Source organism: Trachurus japonicus, chromosome 18 (assembly GCF_045865225.1).
Source record: "Trachurus japonicus isolate A0001 chromosome 18, Traja_1.0".
Taxonomy (NCBI): Eukaryota; Metazoa; Chordata; class Actinopteri; order Carangiformes; family Carangidae; genus Trachurus; species Trachurus japonicus.
In genome coordinates, this window is record NC_140924.1 from 13,033,692 (window position 1) to 13,053,611 (window position 19,920).

Here is a 19,920-nt window from a genome sequence, read left to right on the forward strand (position 1 = left end):
TTTTTTTTTTTTTTTTTTTTTTTTTCCCGTAATATTATTACAGTTACTCCGTCTGGTAATGTGTTACAATCAGAAACAGGTTGAATTACCACCTCAGGCTCCACAGCTGTAAAACAAAGGTCAAGATTAAACGTCTTCAACAGTTTGACTGAGGATTATTCACCATGACAGATTATTGCACAAGTCCATTTTGTAATGTCTTGTCCTCAGTGATTATTTAGGAGAAAGTAACTAAATATTAATCAGTTACTTATTACTCTTCTCATAAAGTAATATTGTAAAGAAACACATTACTTTCAAGTGCAAGTAACTAGTAATATGTAATATATTACATTTTAGAAGTAACTCAGGTCAGAGATTAAAACCTGCTGCTGCTGTCTGATGACATCATCTTGTGGTTTGTTGTCTCTCAGTCCAACAGGTGAAGGTGGAGGAGGGGGCGGAGTCTGTCCAGCTGCCCTTCAAGACCACAGCTGGTCTGTCTGAAGACGTCAGAGTGGAGTGGACGGATGAAGACAACAGGAAGGTCCATGTGTATGAGAACGGTCCTAAAGGACAGGACCTGATTTACAGAGGACGAACAGAGATGAATGAAGACCTGCTGAGGACTGGAGACCTCAGTCTGACCCTGAAACACCCCACAGAGAGAGACGGAGGAGACTACATCTGCAGAGTCTACAACAAGGACGGAGACTTACTGAGAGGGACAGAAGTGACTCTCAAGGTCAAAGGTCAGAGTTGTTTGTTTGTCTCTGGTTTTGTCTCCTCTGCAGAGAATTCATGTCCAGTGTTGGAGGTAACTCGTTACAAAATTATATAATTATAGTAATATATAACTTAGGCAGTAATGCAATGATACAAGGCGTTATTTATTTATTTTTGTAATATTATTACAGTTACTCCGTCTGGTAACGTGTTACAATCAGAAACAGGTTGAATTACCACCTCAGGCTCCACAGCTGTAAAACAAAGGTCAAGACTAAAAGTCTTCAACAGTTTGACTGAGGATTATTCACCATGACAGATTATTGCACAAGTCCATTTTGTAATGTCTTGTCCTCAGTGTTTATTTAGGAGAAAGTAACTAAAAAATAACCAGCTACTTATTACTCTACTCATAAAGTAATATTGTAAAGAAAAACGTGTTACTTTCAAGTGCAAGTCACTAGTAATATGTAATATATTACATTTTGGAAGTAACTCAGGTCAGAGATTAAAACCTGCTGCTGCTGTCTGATGACATCATCATGGTTTGTTGTCTCTCAGTCCAACAGGTGAAGATGAAGGTGGAGGAAGGGGTGGAGTCTGTCCAGCTGCCCTTCAAGACCACAGCTGGTCTGTCTGAAGACGTCAGAGTGGAGTGGACGGACAGAAACGACACGAAGGTCCATGTGTATGAGAACGGTTCTAAAGGACAGGACCAGGTTTACAGAGGACGAACAGAGATGAATGAAGACCTGCTGAGGACTGGAGACCTCAGTCTGACCCTGAAACACCCCACAGTGAGAGACACAGGAAGATACTGCTGCAGAGTCTACAACAAGGACGGAGACTTAGTGAGAGGGACAGTAGTGACTCTCTGGGTCAAAGGTCAGAGTTGGTTGTTTGTCTCTGGTTGTTTGTTTGTCTCTGGTGGTTTGTCTCTGTCTCACTGTCTTCTGTCTCCTCTACAGGGAGAACTCAGGTCAGAGCTGAAACAGTCGACATGAGGAACAGAAGCAGCTCCACTGATCCAACTCCTCTGGTGGCTGATCAATCAGTCTGATTGGTCTGTTGATTAATTCATGATTATTGAAAGAATCCGACTTTGGACAAGAGAGAAGATGAAGGTGAAGGAGCTGATTAGATGGACAATGGATGAGGACAAGAGGACGCTACTGAGTCCTACTGCTCAGTCTGTTGACTGAGTATTGATGAGTATTGATCAGACCTGATAATGTTAAAGGGGAACTATGTCCTGGGGTGCAGCACGTAACTGGTACGCAGATACGCATGTGCTACAAAAATGAGGGAATGATGCGTACCAACACGTGTGTCACCTGCAGCCGCTAAAAAATGAAAATAAACTGCACTCTCCACTCTGTAGCTGAGCCGAGCAGTCAGAGGAGCTCTGCTGTTTCTGTCTGTTCAGTCTGGTGTTTGGCTGCACTTTGTATAAAAAGAGTTAAAGATGCAAAGATCTAATTGCAATCTGAGCACCAATCGGCTGATCCAGAGCTCAGAGGATGTGGCGCTGCACAGCTGTAGCAGCTCACGTGTGTTTTATAATGAAAAAAAAAATCATTAATGATCGTCCTCTCAGTCGCCGTTCGGCACAAGCCTAGTCACAGACCTTTAATGATAATAAATAATAATAATTTTATAGAGCACTTCTCAAAACAAGGTTTCAAGGTGCTTATCAATAAAATGAAAAATATACGTAACAATACAATAACATTAAAATACAGGAATACAGAATTTAAAAAGACTACAAGAAAACACAATCAGTTTTGTTTTTTTGTTTTTTTAAAGGCCAGATGATAAAAGTGAGTTTTAAGAAGTGATTTAAAAGAGGATACTTAGTTTGCCTGTCTGAGATCTCCAGGCAGAGCATTTCACAGCTGAGGGGCCTGGGCAGCAAAGGCCCCGTCCCCTTCAGTGACCAGGTGAGTTTTAGGTCTAAAAGCTGGAAAACATCAGGCTCATAAGATTTTAGCATGTCACAGATGTAAGCAGGAGCCTTAGGCCTTAAAAACCAGTAGTAAAATCCTAAAATCAATTCTAAAACTTACAGGCTACTGGCATTATGTGGTCGCTTACTTTACAGGTGTCAGACTTATGGTGTAAGTACCAAACTCTATCTCCTGGTTTTCATCTGAGTAGCTCACCAAAAAGTTATGTGCACCCCTGACTATGTCAGTTCAGTCGCTTTTCCGCTGTTTTGCTAACCCTCCTCCTGACCATATGCATTTGTTTTCAACGAAGCCGGTGAGAAATCAATGCATGGAGCGGTGGATAATGTTATTCATCATAATGTTACATTGTGTATATTTGTGTCATAGAGAGTTATGGAGCTTGTTTGTGTTGCGGTGCTGCAGAGATGAGAGGGTCGACCTTGACCTCACAGTCACAAGAAGCTTCTCATCACCTAGAGAGAGAGAGTGGTGGATGTTTCCTCCTTTTATTTTTTCCAGAAACCAAATCATGGTCAATGTAATTATGCTTTTTGCAACAAATTTTTTTTCGACTAGTCGCTGATGACATCATTCATATTTTCCCATCATAACTAAAATCCCAGGAGGAGGGAAATGCTCTGCAACAATCTGTATTCACTGACTGACAGCTCACGCACAGAAATTAGTCCACAGAACAGCAGCTTTATAAACAAACTGTAAATCAGGAACTTTTTAAATGTCATTGACTCTTTTAATTTAGTGCAGTCTGTGTGTGGTCCTACCCATGAACTCGGGCACACACTTGACTTAGTGCTCTCGCACGGCCTGTGTGTTTCCAATCTGGACATTTGTGACGCTGTTTTCTCGGATCACATGCCGATTTTATTTGACATCCCCTTTCAGTGTCCGGTTAAACCATCGCCCCCCCCCCCGACGCTGTCGCATGTTCAACTCCTCCACTCCAGCGCTGTTCTCCTCAACATTCACTGGTTTCCGTGAGCTAGAGGATAACTCCAAAGCCTCCGTGTGCTCGAACACTGAGGAGCTGGCAACGAGTTTTCATTCTACTTGTTTACAAACACTGGACATGATTGCTCCTTTGAAGAGCCGGCGCACCAAATCTGCGCCCGAGCCCTGGCTGAATGACGTCACTCGCGCTGCCAGACAAGAGTGCAGGAGAGCGGAGCGCAGGTGGAAAAAGGACATGCTGCATGTTTTCTATGGTATTTTTAAAGAGAGCCTGCTGTGCTATCAAAGGACCGTAAAAGCTGAGAAAAATAAATATCTCTCAGAAATAATTGCTTCTAATTGTAACAATCCCAGTGCTCTGTTCAAAACCATAAATACTGTCTTAGATACTCCCAAGTTTATTGGTTTTGATGCCTCCACTGAAATCTGTGAAAGATTCCTCCACTTCTTCACTGATAAAATTGTGTCTACAAGAGCTTGTATCTCTCAGCCCTCCTATGATCCTTCGATTCCTTTGCTCTGCTCATCTGTATTTTCTCAGTTTGAGCCGGTGTCCCTCTCCATTTTAAAGGACACAGTTAGTCATATGAAGCCCTCTGGTTCCCCTGCAGATGCCATCCCCCCTCGTCTGTTTAAAGAGGTACTTACGACAATAGGACCAAGCATTCTTGAGATTATTAATGAAAGTCTCTCCTCTGGTACAGTACCTGGGGTTTTTAAACATGCAGTAGTACGCCCTCTACTTAAAAAAACAGGCCTTGACCCCTCCCTCAGCTCCAACTTCAGGCCTATCTCCAATCTTTCATACATTTCCAAAATTTTAGAGAAGGTTGTCTACAACCAGTTATTACCATTCTTAGAAGATAATGGCATCACTGAGCTATTCCAGTCAGGATTCAAAGCCCTCCATAGTACAGAGTCAGCACTTTTGAAGGTGTCAAATGATATACTTTTGTCAACAGACTCGGGAAAGTCTGTTGTCCTAGTGCTTTTAGATTTGTCTGCTGCATTTGACACTGTTGACCACAGCATTTTAATCTCTCGCCTTGAGCACTAAGGAACCAGTCAAGGGTGTCGCCCTTGACTGGTTCCGGTCATACTTAACGGGCAGAAGCTTTTGTGTAAAAATTGACAACTTTGTGTCTTCAACAGCTCCTCTTCCACATGGGGTCCCCCAGGGCTCAATCCTCGGCCCTCTTTTATTTGCTCTTTATTTACTCCCCCTTGGTTCTGTTTTTAGAAAACATAGTATTTTATTCCATTTTTATGCTGACGATTGCCAGATCTATGTTCCACTGGCACAAAGCGATGCTCACACTGTCCAACCACTCATTGACTGTCTTAACGACATCAAAGCCTGGCTCTCACTTAATTTTTTGAGTCTCAATGAGAATAAAACTGAAATAATGATGTTTGGACCAAGCTGTTATTCCCCCCCCAAAGTTGACCTCGGCCCTCTGTCACTGTATTTCAAAGACTGCGTCACTAATCTGGGGGTCAAGTTTGACTCTGATTTTAAATTTGAGAAACAGATCAGTGGTGTAGTACAGAAAAGTTTTTATCAATTACGTCAAATAGCGAAGGTGAAACCTCTTTTATCAAGACCTGACTTGGAAAAATTAATCCATGCTTTTATTACAACTCGTCTTGACTACTGCAACTCTCTGTACATAGGGATCAGCCAGGCGTCTCTCGCCCGCCTGCAGCTTGTGCAGAACTCTGCTGCACGCCTGCTAACCCAGACGCGCAGGCGTGAGCACATCACTCCCATCCTGGCGTCCCTACACTGGCTCCCTGTGTATTACAGAATCAATTTTAAGCTTTTATTATTTGTTTTTAAAAGCATAAACAACCTTGCTCCACCCTATCTAACCAATTTGCTCCAGCCTTACTGCCCACCCCGATCACTAAGATCAGCCGACCAGCTGTTGCTGACAGTCCCCAAAACAAGGCTGAAGCTCAGAGGTGACAGAGCATTTGCCGCTGCTGCACCCAAGCTCTGGAATGAGCTACCCCTGAATGTTAGACAGGCCTCCTCGCTTCCTGTTTTTAAATCTCTTTTAAAAACACACTTTTACTCCCGTGCTTTTAACTCATCTTAATTTTAATTTTTTACTTGTCACTCCCTATAAAAGCACCTGCAGTGAGCTGGTCCATTTGTTTGTTTTTTAAAGGGATAGTTCAACATTTTGGCAAATTGGCCCATTGCCATAATCGCTATAGTCATAGCAGTAGGTTCATTACCTTTAATTGTAGGTGTAAGCTATTTTCAGTACGGCGGAGCGCAGCAGCTGGCTGCTCAGAGCTACGCTATGGAGGCTAACGGAATTTCTTGGTTTCCCTCATTAAACTCATCAAATTCAACATCCCAAAACTCCACAGCGCTTTTGTAGACAAGTTGTGACCTGCACAACCACCACGCTATGAGATAATGACGGAACGATACGAAACGGAGCCGTTTTCGAGGTAAATACAGGGTAAATACGGAGACTGCTTGCTGAAAAACTGTCCCTGAACGCAACGCGCATCAGCGGTTTTGTATGAATTTACCTCGAAAACGGCTCCGTTTCGTATCGTTCCGTCATTATCTCATAGCGTGGTGGTTGTGCAGGTCACAACTTGTCTACAAAAGCGCTGTGGAGTTTTGGGATGTTAAATTTGATGAGTTTAATGAGGGAAACCAAGAAATTCCGTTAGCCTCCATAGCGTAGCTCTGAGCAGCCAGCTGCTGCGCTCCGCCGTACTGAAAATAGCTTACACCTACAATTAAAGGTAACGAACCTACTGCTATGACTATAGCAATTATGGCAATGGGCCAATTTGCCAAAATGTTGAACTATCCCTTTAAAGTGATTCTGTGTTTATGTGCTTATGTCTTTTATCTTAATCTTTTATGTCCTAATGTAAAGCACTTTGGCTTCCCCTGTGGTTTTTTAAATGTGCTACATAAATAAAGTTGATTGATTGATTGATTGATCACAGTCCTGCTCAGTCACAGTTTTACTCACAGTTTTAGTTTTTCCTGGTTGGTTGCTGCTGTTGTTGTTGTGCGCGATGTAAAGCTGTCGATATGAGCAGAGTTTTTTTTTTTTTTTTTTAATTGCCCGCAGCCCGGACACACAGCCCGCGGCAGCGGCAGTTTCTCCTGCTCTCTCTCTCCACGCCGGTCAAACATCGACCCGTCTGTAGGCTACTCGGTTTTCCACACACACAGGTCTGTCTCTAGCGCTGTATGTAGCCTATGGATGTGTGTCTTGTGTGCAGACGCAACTGACAAATATTTATAGACGGACAAGCAAACTTAATCATCATTTATTTTATTTTGAAAATTGACCGGATTCTCTCGCCTTTTCTGTGCCCGACTTCCTGTCTGGTACGCGCTCGTTCTATCCAGCTTGACGGCGCTCGTATTTTTTTCATTCCGCGCACTCAGCTGTTGTTTCAAGCCGCTACTCTTGTAGCCTACTGTTACATGATCAGCGACTAGTCGACGTCAAGCTCAAAACGTCATTGTGGAGCAGGGGACTAGTCTGTGCAACCCCTAGTGGAAACCCTGCTTTACATTGTTTTAACATTAAAAAAAAAAAAAAATCATCATTCTGAAGGTGTGGCGGCTTTTATTTTGCCGTGGCGGTGCGCCACGATCAATTACATGTAGCGGAAACCCTGGGGACAATACACATTAATGAACATCAGTACGGGTGTACAGATGTAAATGTGTCGCCTGCTAATTTGCCTCCGCAGTCCCTTGGCAGGTAATAAACAAACAGACCGAGAAATACACAAGAATTATACAGTGATTCACAATCATATACACATTCATACGTACATAAAGTGCATGTCAGCATGAGATCTATAAAGTGCCGGGTATAAAGTGCCAGTTTCTAGTGCAAGTGCAAGTTTAGCCTGTGGTGGACCATTTTCAGAATAAAAGTATTTAAAGCAGATATCAGTGGAATGTTTTTGTTAATATAAGTCCTAAATAGTCCTATTTTCCGTCAGCAATCACTTACATGAAGTATTTCAGCCTAAACACGAGTCTCTCCGTCACTCTGCTCTGCTGTAACCCGAGGAGAAAATTTTCCTTGTGGGATACAAGTGTTATCCAATGAGGGGAGAGAACGGCATGAAGGGCTGTGTGTGCAGCCAAGGGATGCGCGTGAATGTGGTGACGTAGCACGAGGACCAATTGATGCCTGACAAGGGCGGGGGCTGCTAACTCATGGTGCGTTCAAGGAAACTCGTACTTTGTGTTTTTCCTTCCTGTGAAGTCATACCAGTTCGATCTGGTACGAGTTCACGGGTCGGAAGTTACGAGTGGCCGTTATAGGGAACTTTCACAGACAACAGGACGGTAAAAACACGAGCTACGGGTTACCTGGAACGCTACCAAGTCGTAGTTGTGACTTGAAGCTGTAACTTACGGTTTCAAAAGCCTGCCTTGAACACAGCATTAGCCGAAACGGCCGTGCCACTGATATCTGCTTTAATGTCCAAGTGAAAACATACAGTGATGTCACTTCATTTAACCCCTTAACCCCCACTAATTAATGCTGGGCCTGTGGGTTTCATATGGGAATCAGATATCACTGTAATTTCTGTGTTTTCCCTTTAGTCCTGTCATAATTACTACGACCACTAGATGGCGCCTGTCAACAAAGCTCAGCTATGGGTCATAATAACCTGCTGCACATAAGGACTAGAGTAGACTATTAAGGCTTCTTTTTTTTCTTTTACATGGCACTCTTCCTGTGGTGTCACTGTATCTTTATCTAGGCCTATTTTAATTTGTCATTTTAAATAATGAATTATATTTTTCTATTCTTATCAGATTGTATCATACTGGATTCACTGTGGTTCACCAGACAATAAACATAGTGAACATTTGAATCTGGGAGGGGAGGTGTGGGAGGGAGAGAGAGAGAGAGAGAGAGAGAGAGGCGTGACATCGCGCTGTCTGCTCTTAAAGTCGGGAGGAATGAACGTGTCTCAGTCTCCAGTGAAACGTGAACGGAGGAGAGGCGATGCTCCTGCTCCAGATGTCCTGCGCTCCCTCTTCCTCTCCTCCATCATCCTCTCCTTCATCATCTTCTTCTTCCACTCTCCTGAGCTCCGTCTTTGCGCTTCCTAGGCCTTACGGGGACTGACACGCTCACATCCACATCGGGGGGCGACGGGGGGAGAGACAGAGACAGAGAAAGACAGAAAGAGAGAGAGCGGGGAGGAATTACACGCAGACCCGAGCCGGTCCCGGACCTCCATTGGCAAACATCAGCGGGTACGGGGCCTGTTTATGTGAATGATCCGTGAGTAGCGGCTCCGTCCTACAGGGAGCAGCCGGCAGGCCCTGCTGTCTGCTGGGCTGGTCCTGTAGGGAGGAGGAGGAGGAGGAGGTGAAAGTCACTTTTTAATGATGAGTGGATGGATTGTGTTGCTTTGTTATCCGCTGAATTCATGATGTGAGCCGGTTGGTAAGTGATGTGCACTGATTCTGCGCTTACCCCCTCTTTTTTTTTTTTTTTTTTTATTGTTTACCTCCATGTCACTGCTGTGTGTTTGTGCGTAAAGAGGGTGTGTGCGCGCCGTGATACCTTCCCGTACATGCAGCGTATGTGTTGACTGCGTGTTGTGTAGCTACAACCCCATCCTGCAGACACTGGTGTTTATTTACAGGAAAACAGGAAGAAATCATAGGCCACATATGGAGGGGATGCTTATTCCTCCTCCTCCACCTCCTCCTCCTCCTCCTCTTCCTCCCTTTTTATTTAATGTGAAACCTGTTTACGGCCAAATCCGATCACGTTACTACATCATCACCACCATCATCATCATGTCTTAACAGAGAAGGAGGAGGAGGAGGGAATACGTGTCCATCCACACAGCATTGCAGCGTGGAAAACGCAATCCGCTGCAATCCGCATAGAAAGAGCAGGAATAATAAGAGGCCATGTTTGAATCATCCCGGACACAGATGTGAAGCGTTTCTGGCGCATTAAGATCCTCATGTTCACGTCTCCAAAAGCTTCTAGATGATTCCAGGAGGAGTAGCCCATGAGGAGTCCGTGTTGTGGTGTTGGTGTTGTTTATGATCCACACTGTACTGTATTGTTGCCTACTGTTGTTTGCTGAGTAATGAGTCATATCTGTAGCTTGTTGGGAAATGACATGATGGTCTACTGCGGCCCCCAAAAGTTCATAGAAACCTTCGATGCATGCATGGTGATAGTGGTGATGTGTGTTGTTGATCATCGTGGTCACTGCTGGCTGCAGATGTGTGGAGCCAACATCTGTAAAACTAGATGTTTCCCACCTCTACAATAATGAATATGTGCTGATGGAGGGGGCACTTTATCCTTCTGTTTTGCTGGTGTCAGAAACTTAAACAATGATCCTGAGGAGAGATAAGAGAGTGATTTTTAAAATGTTCTCTTTGGGCATAGTTTTCATCATTCATTGATTTTATAGCACCCATAGCTCGTTAACTCTTACACTTTCATATTATTATGATACAGAATACTCATTTCAATACTGTAACATACTAAGCCAGCTTATTTACTTTGTCGCCCTGCTAGTTCGCGAGTAAATAGTGTTGCTACCTGCTGCCAAAGAAGCCAGCAATAAACGTTAAGATAACCTTGCATTTTTTTGTAACTTAACAACCGTAACCGAGTCCAGTAGCCCTACCAGAGCCACACACACCGAGTTGGTCAGTCAGACAATCAATCAGATCAGGTCAGTCAGTCCGACTCGCTAGCTAACTAACCAAAAAGGTGAAGTAATTAACTTAACGTTAACATTTTTTAGTCTAACACAGTGGTCACCACTAATCTAACAGTTATTTACTGTTCATGTTTTACTTAATGATCATTATCTGCTCCACTTACCACTGCTTTGCTTTCTTTTTTCTTCAGCCTGTTTCTTTTCTCTTCGCGCTCCCAGACGGTTGCTCCTCCTCATTTTCCTTCAGCTTCATTTGACTTCCAGAATCATAACTTAGGTGCTTCATACAGGTTAGAGTTCGATGGGATCATGGGAATAACATGGAGCCCATGTCATGGCAAATCACCCGTTGCTGTTTACGGGGTAGGGGGATGTGATCATTGTGGGTACCACATTTTAAGACATTTTGAGTGGCATGTGTTTATGTGCTGTGAGATTGTATATACATTAATCCAATTTGAGGCCCCCTCAGGAGGTTGGTTATTGTTTCTAACCTGTGTATATTTTCTTTCTTTCAGGATAGTTTGGTGCTGTTTTGCCTTTTAGAGTAAATTTGTTGTTGCCTCCAAGACCATATAGTATAATATATATAATAAAGCCCATAAATTAATGTTTTACCTATTTTACCTTATGTAAACAGTGTCTTTGTAATATTAGAGTGACTTTTTTAGAATAGTGCTGCTGAGTTGTTAGCTTGCTGTGCTTGTGTGAAGGTCTCTGCTGGTGAAGGGAAGCATGTGGTGAATAAGGATTAGTGGACACTAGCCCTCCATGTAGCTACAGCCTGCTTTACGAATCTTGTCATAACTGTTTTTTATATTAATAATACCATCTCTTTTTCTTTTTACCCCATGGCACAGAACCACCATCAGACAGTTGCTGCGTTTGGGTTTCCACCTTTTAAGCATTTTAATTTACTTTACTACAATAACATCTCTATCTAGTAAGTGAACATCTCTCTACATTTAGTAAATGGTGCATAACTTTATATCTTTCTGTATTTTAAAATAGTAAATTGACTAACCAATAAAGTATAATTGAACTGGAAACTTTGCCTCGTATTTGTGTTTATTTTTTTGTTTCACTTGTATTTTGTATTTTCGTTTCACTTGTATTACTTATCTTACTTTGGTAATGTATGTAGCAGGCAAAGGCATTTATGTGTATTTTGAATATAAAAAGTATAGTATATATGGGGATTGAGGGAATGGGGATTATGTGTGTGTTTATGTGAGTGTTTGTTGTCTGGCCTACCACACCAACCAGTACAGTGGGAGAGGAATGTGTTCGATGGCCACAACATCTTCTCGTGATTCTGTCTTTCCTTTTAGCTCCAGATGGGAAGGCTCGCCATCAGCATCACAGAACATTCAAATCCCAGGGACCAGGACAAGAAAATAACTACAAGAAGGGAACAAAAAAACATATTTGTGTCAGAAGAATAGCATCACAAATCTACCTGTTCTATTAACATTATTATGAACTGCATTGAACATGAACTGAACAAATAATAGTTAATATGCTTTGTCCTCTGTCTTATGCATGGAAGTTTCAACAATATAACATGTAATGTTACATGAGTTCAAATTGTAATAAATGTTTCCACACAATGACTAGGCTACTTAATACTCATTAACTAAGTTTTCACCATATGAGAAGTAAAGATTTTTTCAACATATAGCCTGAAGAGCCCAATATATAGCCCAACATTATCTAAAACATAAACACAGTGTTTAAATAAATGAATTAACTTCTCCCTGGCAGCACAGCAGAGAAACACACACACACCAAAGGCAGCCACCACGTGGAAGCTAACAGTAACTAGCTGAAGCTATTAGCAGCAGGATAGCAGTTGCTAACAAACCTTTTCTGCACAGCATTTTACTACTATCTGGATAAACTCCGAGCGGAAATCAACGAAATATTGTTTAGACCATATCTTGTCAGGTTTTGGTGACTTTTCAACTGCTTACCGTCTCTGTTGAAGCAGGGTTGCCAACTCTCACGCATCTGGCGTGTGTCACACGCTTTTAGGTCCTGTCTCACGCTCTCACGCCACTCAAACAATTCTCACGCCAAAATCAAGCGATTTGGCCAAAAAAAAAAAAAAAAAAAAATTTAAAGCAAGCTTTGGCACTCATCAATAGCCTCTCTGATTGGTGTGCGCGATGCTTATCCGCGTGTCGATTGGACGGCTGCTCAAGCCTGTGATCACAGCACAGTAGGACGGGGAGTTGTCGATCCGCGACCCCCCCACCCCCCACCAACAGCGGCACGGTGCTGAAGCCTGGACCCGACTTGGTCCGAATCCGATGGTCAAAAAAAAAGGGAGAGAACGAAGCCCGAGACACAACCTGACCTGACCGAGTTGTTTTCAGACTGAACGCGGCTCGAACTGACGCCTGCGGTCGGGCTGGTTGGGCCAGTCCGTTGAAAACTATAACATCAAGATGCAGACTGGGTAGCCCAAAAGTACAGCCAGGCAGCTCAGTCCAGAGAGCAGAGGAGAGAGAGACAGCGCAGCAACAGGTGTGTGTGTGTGTGTGTGTGTACGTCTGTGTGTACGTCTGTGTGTACGTGTGTGCGCATGCATGCACGTGTGCCATACCTGCAAACTCCGAATGGGTATGTAGAATGTTTATTACAGAAGAGAAACACACATTTCAGGACCTGACTTGTATCATCAGGCTGTAGTAGAAGACTGAAAATCACAGGACATGTCTGTTCTGTCCTTTCATATATTAATAGGCTCAATAGGCTGGTCCAGGCCAAAAGCCACAGCTCCCCACTAGACCAGTTTCATACACTCCAGCCATACAATGATAGGAACCACAGATCTGCTTTTTTCCCTCTTATCTGAAGCAAATGTTGTGTTTTCCCTTTATTTTCTTCTCAGAGTACACCAGAATGCTTCAAATACATGTTAAAATCACAATTTTTTTCTGGGGGGGTGCCCCCAGACCCCCCTAGAGGGATATATTTTGTCACCTTTTACACCTCTAGCCTACTCAGTTTGCAGGTATAATGTGTGTGTGTGTGTGTGTGTGTGTGTGTGTGAGAGAGAGAGAGAGAGAGACAGAGAGAAAAACTACAATAAACATAACTATTCATAACTATTATTATTATTATTATTATTATTATTATAGACAGCCCCCCACCCCCCCCCCACCCCCCCGAGGTCTCTCCTCACGGACCGGAAGAGGCTCACACACGCTCCGCGGTTAGCAATATTTTTTTTCGTAGGATGAGTCCGGGAAAGTCCCGCCTTCCCCGCCTCTGATTGGCTGGATGAATTCTCCTTCGATTGACGTCATCTCACAACAGTACTGTAGTAAACTAAAATACACACAACTGAAATATGAAATGTAATCAGATGCCATGGCGTAGCGGTTTGCGTTTTCACCTGCGGTGTGGTGAATCCGAGTTCGATCCCCGCTGGTTTCACATTTTAAAAAAAATTAGTTTTTAAATTAATATTCCAAGTTTACATTTTGAGTTTGAGAGAAGTGTAATTGTGCCATTGGTTAGGTTTAGGCAATGAAGAAAGGAGTTGGTTAAGTTTAGTAAAAACACCAGGTAGAGGCTAGACAGGCCAGTAGAGAGAGTCCAAATTTACATTTTGAGTTTGAGTGAGAAGTGTAATTGTGCCACTGGTTAGGTTTAGGCGTGGCAATGAAGAAAGGAGTTGGTTAAGTTTAGTAAAAACACCAGGTAGAGGCTAGACAGGCCAGATAAGTAGAGAGAGTCCAAGTAGATCCAGGCACTTATCACGCTTTGCCGACAGCCTGCGTTTCACAGCCGTTACGGGGTGTTCCCACCAAACGCGATGAACGCGATTGAATCGCGCGTCAAATGAAATCGCGTCGCGCTAGACGCTCCAGTTTTGACGCTGGTCCAATATGCAAAAAACGCCTCGTCGCGGCATCGCGTCGCGCGACGAGCCCGCCCAAACAACAACATTTCTCCCACTATTTCATTCTCTGGCAGAGATAACCACTATTGCTGCACTGGTCCTGTCCCTGTAGATGGGAGAGGAACAGCGGTGTGGGTCTCTGGCTGCAGGAGGAGGAGGAGGAGACAGCTCCGTGAACTACTGTGTGACTGACCGCCTGTTGAGTGCTTTGGGACGGGGCGGCCGGCTCGCAGCGCCCGCTGGTTGAAAACAGCAGTGATAACGGGCTTTCAGGTCCGAATCTCCAAATCAGAAACGTTTGTAACAGCACCGGAAAAGCAACAGTGAAGAGCTGTGGCTTTGCAGCAGCTAATGGGGATCTGAATAATAAACTAAACTAAACCAGAAAACTTCTAATATTGTCAATAGACTCGCTCTGACTAAGCTGCCAAGGGAACACCAGTACGTCCGTACGTCAGCACGTCGGTGACGATCTCAAAGCTGATTGGCTGTCGCGGCGCGTCTTCACGCGAATTCGCCGCAAAAGTTCAATTATTTCAACTCGAGCGATGAAGCGTCATCGCGCCGGGCGACGCGATGGAGGCGATTTTTCGCGGCCAACGCGTCCATCGCGCCGCGCTATCGCGTCCATCGCATCGCCCGGCGCGATGACGCGACTAATCGCGTGTTTGCATTGACTTTACATGTAATCTCGACGCGCGATGAAGCGTCATCGCGTTTGGTGGGAACACCCCGTTACACAGCCGTTTCACAACCAAAACAAACAACCAATCAGGCGAGAGCCCTTCTAGCCAATCAGAGTCGAAAATGGAGCCCATCTAGCCAATCAGAGGCGGGAACGGCGGGAAAGGCGGGACTTTCCCGGACTCATCCTACGAAAAAAAATATCGCCCGCGGTTACATGGCAACAGGAAGGCGGGACTTACTATCGCCAGATCGCCTCTGATTGGTCAGAGCGGACCTGCTGTTCTGCTCCTAAAGAGCCACTGTGACATAAAATATACAGTTCAGTGTCATTAATGATTCTCTGTTGATAAGGGAAATCACTCAACTCTATCACTACAGTTCACTTTTATATGTGAGACACTTAAAATATGTGGGTTAGTAGTTACCTCCTGGGGCGGTCTAAGTCACCACTCTTTTCCTGTTGCTACGACCACTAGATGGCGCCTATCAACAAACCACAGTTATTGTGACGGCTCTTTGTTTGTATGGTCAATCAATCATGGTGTATCAATATTATATTTTTTTCTTTTGTCACCGTTGGATTGTATCGTACTTGATTCACTGTTGTTTACCAGAAAATGAACATATAGCATCCACATAAGGCCCAAATAAGTATGACTCAGACTCAGGAACCAGTTCTTGAAGCTGTTCTCAGATTGTGCCACATTTACACAAACACATTTCATACAGTTCTCAGTTCAGATTTTATTACTCCTGTTGCTCCCTTTTGTGATTAATTGACTTCTCTCTCAAAGCTCTGTGCTTAATATGGGTTGCTTTTTTAAACTTTTGTAACATTGCTTCAGACACCTTCATCAGGTTTAGTTCAAGTCTCTGTTAAACACAACCACACACACAACATACATAGGTAGCTTCAGGATTACAGTTACACACACACACACACACACACACACACACACACAACTCAACATGATTACAGCTCTCCATTTCAGTGCTTATAGAAGGATGATCATGTGTCTGTCTGATCAGCTCTTGACCTTAAGTCGGCCGTGGGTTTGATTCCCATGTTGACAGAGATGGCAACCCCGGCCGTAGCTCCAGTGGCCCTATCAAAATTTCCCAGAGGAAATTTTCTAGTTTCTTGTCATGTTTTGTTCTTGTCTCCTCTCCATTTGCCTATTTGAAGTCTTGTTTGTATTGTACTGTTTGTTAATCACCATGTTGCACCCCTGTACTATTTGATTGTATGACTTCACACATTGCACTAATTAAAAAAAAAAAACATACTGTAGCAGAAAACTTCCTAAACACATCCTCATTTATAAACTGTCTTTCTGCCCTCATTTTCAGAGGAGGAGGCTCCAGGGGAAAGGCAAGGTCAAAGAAAACACAGTGGTGATCACTAACATACACATCCTCTACACACGTACACGTCAGAGGTCAAAGGTCAGAGCTGTAGATACAGGTTGTTTATGTTCATCTCATCAACAGAGAAGTACTCTACAAATGTTGAAGGCTTCGTTTTGTGTGGTTTCCTGGTTCTGCTGGTTCTACTGGTTGTTCCTCTTGGTGTCGCCTGGTGCCTTAAATTTCATAAAAGGCTGATCTTAAAAAGAGGTAAGAATGTTGTTCATTGTGTGTCTGCTGTGTCTCCTGTTCTCAGTGAGGACTTCCTGTCCAATGTCTCTGTTGTGATGTCCTCTGTCCTCTGTGTCCATCTGTCCCTCTGATCAAACCAACCACTGCTCCTGATCAACACTGATCAATAGTTGGAGTGAAAACACCAACTGATGCTTTAACATTTCATCAGCAGCACGTCCCAGACTTTTACTTTGACAGGATCAACTTTATTGATCCAAAGCAGCATTGACAGATTCACAGACTGAGACACTTTGATGTGATGGACGTTTGTGTGTCAGTGTTTTGTTCTGAGGTTGGACATGAGTGTGAGACACTGAGGACGGACACAGGAGAAGTCTTCTTCTCTTCAGAGGACAGTTTTCATCCACGTGTCAATGTGACAGAGAAAAGTCTCAGAGGAGACAAAACTAAACTCTGATTATGTCCAACACCTTCAACACCTGGTTTGACTTCCTCCATGTGTCCACTGTCCCTCTGGTCTGGTTCTGTCCTTCAGGTTCCTCTACATCTCTGTGATCCTTCAGTAAAGAGATTAAAACCTGCTGCTGTTGCTGTCTGATGACATCATCATGTGGTTTGTTGTCTCTCAGTCCAACAAGTGCAGGTGGAGAAGGGGGCGGAGTCTGTCCAGCTGCCCTTCAAGACCACAGCTGGTCTGTCTGAAGACGTCAGAGTGGAGTGGACAGACAGACACAACAAGAAGGTACATGTGTTTGGGAAAGGTTTTAAAACAAAGGGCTGGGATTACAGAGGCCGAACAGAGATGGATGAAGACCTGCTGAGGACTGGAGACCTCAGTCTGACCCTGAAACATCCCAGAGTGAAAGACACAGGAGGATACAGATGCAGAGTCTACAACAAGGACGGAGACTTACTGAGAGAGACAGCAGTGTTACTCTGGGTCAAAGGTCAGAGTTGTTTGTTTGTCTCTGGTTGTTTGTTTGTTTCTAGTTGTTTGTCTCTGTCTCACTGTCTTCTGTCTCGTCTACAGGGACATGGTGAAATATCGTGGAAAAAATACTTCTTCATCCGTTCTCCGTCTCCAGCTCCCGCTCATGGATCACACCTGTCTGCACAGGTGAAGCTGAGAGAGAGAGAGAAGAGGATGATTCTCCCTTTTATTGTTTACATACATTGAATTATGTTCAATAAAATGTTGCTTTTTTATGACGAATTTTCAAAATAAAAGTCTTTAATGTCAAGATGAAAACAGTCCTGCAAAGTGATGTCACTTCCACTAATGAATGCTGGGTCTGTCGGGTCCTGGACAGGTGGGTGTTAAAATGACCTATATAATGTAAAATAAATGATTTCCAGGTTCTGACTGCAGCTTTCATAAAGGAGTCACATACTACTCTCTTCCTGTGTTGTGTTGACCTGCTTCCACCTCAGCCTCCTTCACCAAGTCACAACTTTAGTCCTGTCATAATTACAACGACCACTAGATGGCGCCTGTCAACAAAGCTCAGCTATGGGTCATAATAACCTGCTGCACACACGACTAAAGGCTTTCATTTTACATGATGTATCAACCATGGTGTATCAGTTTACTATCTTTTTTTATTTTTATCAATGAGTTATATTTTTCTTATTGTCATTGGATTGTATCGTTCTTGAGTCACTGTTGTTCATCAGAAAGTAAACATAGCCTAGTAAACATTTGACTGTGAATCTGAAACTGGTCCCAGGCCTGTGGTGGAGAAGTCTGATTATCTTCCTTCATTTTAGATAAACTTTCTCTGTCTCTGTTTTTCTTTCATTTTGATCTTGTTTCGACATTTCAGAGGAAAGGAAAAAAAGTATCCTTTGTAACAGTTAACAACAGAACAGCCAGACCCCACAATGCTTTAATTCTGATCTACGTGTTCATTGTTAATTTATCTCTCGATAGAAACCAAATTCATGTTTAAAAAAAAATAGTTTAAGTATTTTTTTTACATCAAAATCGCTATATTTTCGCGTAGAGTAAAACGTGTTTAGTTCTTAGTCCTGTTGCAGAATCGTGTGGTTTGTGTTTAACTTTATACAAAAATATACAACAAGTACGTATCAGCAGCTTTGTGGGTTTTTTTAGTCATTCCAGTTTAATGTTGGTTTTATTCCACTTGTTTAACAAATTCATTATTTTTAAATGAGTGATTTTATAGTTAGAGGTGGAGAGTGCTTAGACTTTATGACAGGGACCTGACGACATTATTTCTTTGAGCCAGCAGACTGTAAAGTGTAAAGTAGGAACAAGGCAGCCACATTCTTTTCTGTCAGCTGATGGAGACTGTCTGTCTTCACTTCCTGTTGAAATCAAAAGTAAAAGTTTGTCGCTGCAGAGATCTGGTTCAGTCCGGTTATTTACTCTATACAGGAAGGAGCGGCGTTAACGGGGCTGTGTGTTTTTAGAGAAGATGAAGATGTTTGTGGTGATTGTGACGCTGCTATACGGTGAGAAAAACTTCCTCTAACTCAATTTTAATAAACTACACACAGACTCTGGCTGTGTGAACCATGTTTCAGAAAAGGTTTCCTGATACTGTGATCCAGGTGTAAACTAAAGCTCAGCTGTGTCTCTGCTGCTTCTGAACCACATGTTGCTCCGTAATGTGGAGATAATTCAGCCCCTGAGACATGTTGCCTTCCAGTTTTACTCAGAAATCTGAATTTCTGAACTCTGAGTTGCAATTTTTTTTAACGCCCCCTGAAGTCAGATCCCCAACTCCAAAAGATGGACGGATCTCAGCAGCCCCGACATAAGAATTCAAGATGGCTGCTACTCACGTCAACAGTAATTAATCAACACTCTGCAATTTGACAGTTTACTTTATTTTTCCTCAAAACTATTTAACATTAAACTCAGCCACACACACACAGTACTGTTCAATTTTTGCCCTTGACATTTTCCTGTAAAAACTGCCCAGAGTGTTGTTATCTAAATAGATATACATCTTTTTGTTGTAGGTTTGCACGGCTTCTAAAAAGATCTTATAAATTGTTTACATTGACATCAAATATTTACAACTATGAAATCATAATATTTTTGTTTCGTTACATTAATCTTTCACTTTTTCAACTTTTGCGTTTATGAGAAACAAACGTTTGGTTCCTCAGGTCTGTGGTGTGTGAGTCTGTGTTGATGAGACTGTTGGTGGTTCACTGCAGCTCCAGGTCAAACACTGGATCTTCATCAGTCTGATTATCTTCTGGTTTCTGTCTCACCTCTGTCTGTGTCCTCAGTTTCCCAGCATGCCTCAGCTGTGGAGACATATGAGGGGGAGGAGTCTGTCCTGCTGCCCTGTGACTTTAGTACGTTTGACCTGGTCGAGCCTTCAGTGGTGTGGAACCGCT

At 43.1% G+C, this 19,920-nt stretch overlaps 3 protein-coding genes and 1 pseudogene across 6 annotated transcripts in view; all 4 read left to right on the top strand.

Annotated features, from left to right (window-relative positions):
* The window catches only part of LOC146968835 (muscle M-line assembly protein unc-89-like), a 118,593-nt pseudogene that overhangs the window by 73,346 nt on the left and 25,327 nt on the right, over positions 1–19,920 (top strand). Inside the window, exons 9-10 of the transcript XR_015034224.1 lie at positions 414–740; positions 17,184–17,492. The product of XR_015034224.1 is annotated as a muscle M-line assembly protein unc-89-like (transcript). The remainder of the gene's footprint in view (positions 1–413; positions 741–17,183; positions 17,493–19,920) is intronic.
* On the top strand, positions 1,273–2,068 carry LOC146968839 (butyrophilin-like protein 10). The gene is made up of 2 exons (XM_085760225.1): positions 1,273–1,590; positions 1,674–2,068. The coding sequence occupies exons 1-2, from the start codon at positions 1,281–1,283 to the stop codon at positions 1,763–1,765; spliced, it is 402 nt and encodes a 133-aa protein (XP_085616351.1). The 5' UTR covers positions 1,273–1,280; the 3' UTR covers positions 1,766–2,068.
* peli3 (pellino E3 ubiquitin protein ligase family member 3) overlaps positions 8,622–19,920 on the top strand; it is a 62,664-nt gene continuing 51,365 nt past the window's right edge. For both annotated transcript variants that reach the window (XM_085760217.1, XM_085760220.1), the window contains exon 1: positions 8,622–8,901. The gene's annotated coding sequence lies outside the window, so the exon portion shown is untranslated. The remainder of the gene's footprint in view (positions 8,902–19,920) is intronic.
* The window catches only part of LOC146968841 (uncharacterized), a 4,093-nt gene continuing 3,083 nt past the window's right edge, over positions 18,911–19,920 (top strand). For both annotated transcript variants that reach the window (XM_085760222.1, XM_085760223.1), the window contains exons 1-2: positions 18,911–19,020; positions 19,810–19,920. The exon at positions 19,810–19,920 is cut by the window's right edge and continues 231 nt beyond it. In XM_085760222.1, coding sequence (XP_085616348.1) covers positions 18,984–19,020; positions 19,810–19,920 — 148 coding nt within the window. In that variant the 5' untranslated portion in view covers positions 18,911–18,983. The remainder of the gene's footprint in view (positions 19,021–19,809) is intronic.